This window comes from Borostomias antarcticus (genome assembly GCF_949987555.1).
Source record: "Borostomias antarcticus genome assembly, chromosome: 21".
NCBI classification, from domain to species: Eukaryota; Metazoa; Chordata; class Actinopteri; order Stomiiformes; family Stomiidae; genus Borostomias; species Borostomias antarcticus.
Window position 1 is genome coordinate 18,281,649 of NC_140254.1, and position 2,500 is coordinate 18,284,148.

At 43.7% G+C, this 2,500-nt stretch overlaps 2 protein-coding genes across 2 annotated transcripts in view; one reads left to right on the forward strand and one right to left on the reverse strand.

Annotated features, from left to right (window-relative positions):
• The window catches only part of LOC311323150 (BOLA class I histocompatibility antigen, alpha chain BL3-7-like), an 8,103-nt gene extending 7,437 nt beyond the window's left edge, over nt 1-666 (reverse strand). Inside the window, exon 1 of the mRNA XM_084455317.1 lies at nt 637-666. The gene's annotated coding sequence lies outside the window, so the exon portion shown is untranslated. The remainder of the gene's footprint in view (nt 1-636) is intronic.
• Nucleotides 667-1,918: 1,252 nt separating this feature from the next.
• The window catches only part of LOC311322913 (proteasome subunit beta type-8-like), a gene marked incomplete at both ends in the record, with an annotated part of 3,131 nt that continues 2,549 nt past the window's right edge, over nt 1,919-2,500 (forward strand). The window contains one exon of the mRNA XM_084455031.1: nt 1,919-1,937. Within this exon, the coding sequence (XP_084311157.1) occupies nt 1,919-1,937 (19 nt within the window). The remainder of the gene's footprint in view (nt 1,938-2,500) is intronic.

Here is a 2,500-nt window from a genome sequence, read left to right on the forward strand (position 1 = left end):
GTATACGGAGTATACGCACTTCTTTATCCATGGACCCACAGTATAGTATAGTATAGGGAGGGAGGGAGTGATAACCGGACAAACGCTAATCAAGGTGCGCTGTCTTCCAGCCACGCACAAAAATTAGTTTTATAGTACTTAAAATGACGGAATAATAACACTTATGGACATGTTCACTTTGATTTTACCTAAAGATGACTGGCATGTGTCAGGTTATTATGCAGTAAAGATGACTGGCAAGTGTCATGTTATTATCTTAAGTCAAATGCAACTAGAGTTGTTGCCAGCACGGAGACGTGTTGTATGCTACAATACTGGAATTCAACTATACGACTATAGACCAGAATCAATTAAAATGGCATAGATTACACATTTCGCATATATGCTATTTCAAAGTCCATGGAATTTGAAATTAAATTCAACAGGAGAGGCAACATGACTAAATAGGCTATTAGTGCAAGGATAATCAAAAAAATATAAAAAATCTACCAATCCACTACAACGTGTAAGATGTGCCTAGGCTACTTAAAAGCGTTTCTCTAAGTGAAATAACAAATAACGAAGACAATTAACACATAAAAAAAAAAAAAAAGGTAATTTTGTATGACTAATTGTATAACCAAAAGGCCTACTGACCAGCATGCGCTGCATGGATTCCCAGCAGAAGACAGATGATGAACTTCATGGTGAGGTTGATCGAAGGAAGAACAAATCTGAGGGAAACTGTAGCCTAGGCCTACTCTATTCACAGAGAGACAACCTCTCACTACTCTATTCACAGAGAGACAACCTCTCACTACTCTATTCACAGAGAGACAACCTCTCACTACTCTATTCACAGAGAGACCTCTCACTGCGTCCGGATTCTCCAGCGGTTCGCCGTTAATGAGGAGATCAGAAGACGATTCTACTCGGCGCCGATGTTTTTAGCCAATTGGATTTTTTTAACTGCAGAGCGTCACTAAAATCTAAGGTAAATATAGCAACAGAGGTTGTTGATCGAAACTGAAAGTTGACAGAATTGGCGCAGTTAACTTATTTCGGTTGAAAGACGTTCTTCTGACTAAATAAAGCACGTATAACCTTATCGACAGGGCTGTCAAGTTTGACCAAAAGCTTGGAGTAGGCTATCCCCTTCCCCGTTCATTTTATTGTCGTGCGGGGGGAGGGAGGGGGGGGGGCGTCCCAAACAGCTTCACGGTTCAGCAAATACAGCAGCGTCCCAAACAGCTTCACGGTTCTGAGCTGGGAGGCTTTTAGTTGGCTATCATTATCGTGAAAGCACAGCAGATTATTTGTTTCAGGGATAAATAAGGACAAACTCACATTAATGACTCAACTGACATTAGTTGTGTTCAAAGCGGCTAGTAGGCCTAGGCCTAGTTGTGTTCCAATGCCCAAATTCTGGAGGTCATGAGGACTCAGACCAACACTGTGTAGTCAGTGACGGAAGAATATTGTGCCCCATTCAAGTATTCTGAAGCAACTTGTGTGACTTGAATATAGATCATCACTTTGTGTGTGTGTGTGTGTGTGTGTGTGTAGTTACCAGGCATCATATGACATGCTCTCCATTGATTAGCACCTGATCAGAGTCAGACTGAGATTGTTCTACAGAGGATGGTAGTGGGGAGAGGATATTTCCATGTATTATAAAGTCACTACAAGCATGAATACATGCTGTATACCAACAGTCTCTTCGGCACACTGCCGGGTTGTTGTTGCCCCACGACAGAGCTGGCCTTCCTCACCAGCTCAGTTAGTCTCTCCAGACCTGCTGTTTCCTCACCAGCTCAGTTAGTCTCTCCAGACCTGCTGTTTCCTCCCCAGCTCAGTTAGTCTCTCCAGACCTGCTGTCTCCTCCCCAGCTCAGTTAGTCTCTCCAGACCTGCTGTCTCCTCCCCAGCAGGCCACGGCCATGGCTGCTCCCGAGCTACGTGCCGCCTCGCTTGTGGGCTTGTTTGGGATGAAAAATAAATGAAAAGTAGTACTGGGGTACATTACAGGCCATTAAAAAGCTGAGCAATGATATGTTCGAAACGCAGAGGGCTAGTTTAAACTAAACTTTGCTGATGTTGAAGAGAGAGAAAGATGCTGACTCTTGTTTTGTATGATACTGATATGGATACCTATACAGCATCAAACACACCAATCAAACCACATGATGCTGCAAAGGATTGGGAAGTATTAGCACACATCCACACACACACACACACACGCACTCGCGCACACACACACACACACACGCACTCGCGCACACACACACACACACACACACACACACACACACACACACACACACACACACACACACCATTTTGAGTTTCTGTACCACTCCTGAGATGGCCGACACTCTATCGCATCATAGAGTTCTCATGACTTTCCTTATGAAGAGGGACTCAGTACAATGACACATGGCTGCTATTCTTCATTAGTTACATTGTCATAATGGGACATCATCTCCCCTAGTCCACCCAGAAGCACTGAGAGAGACATTTCA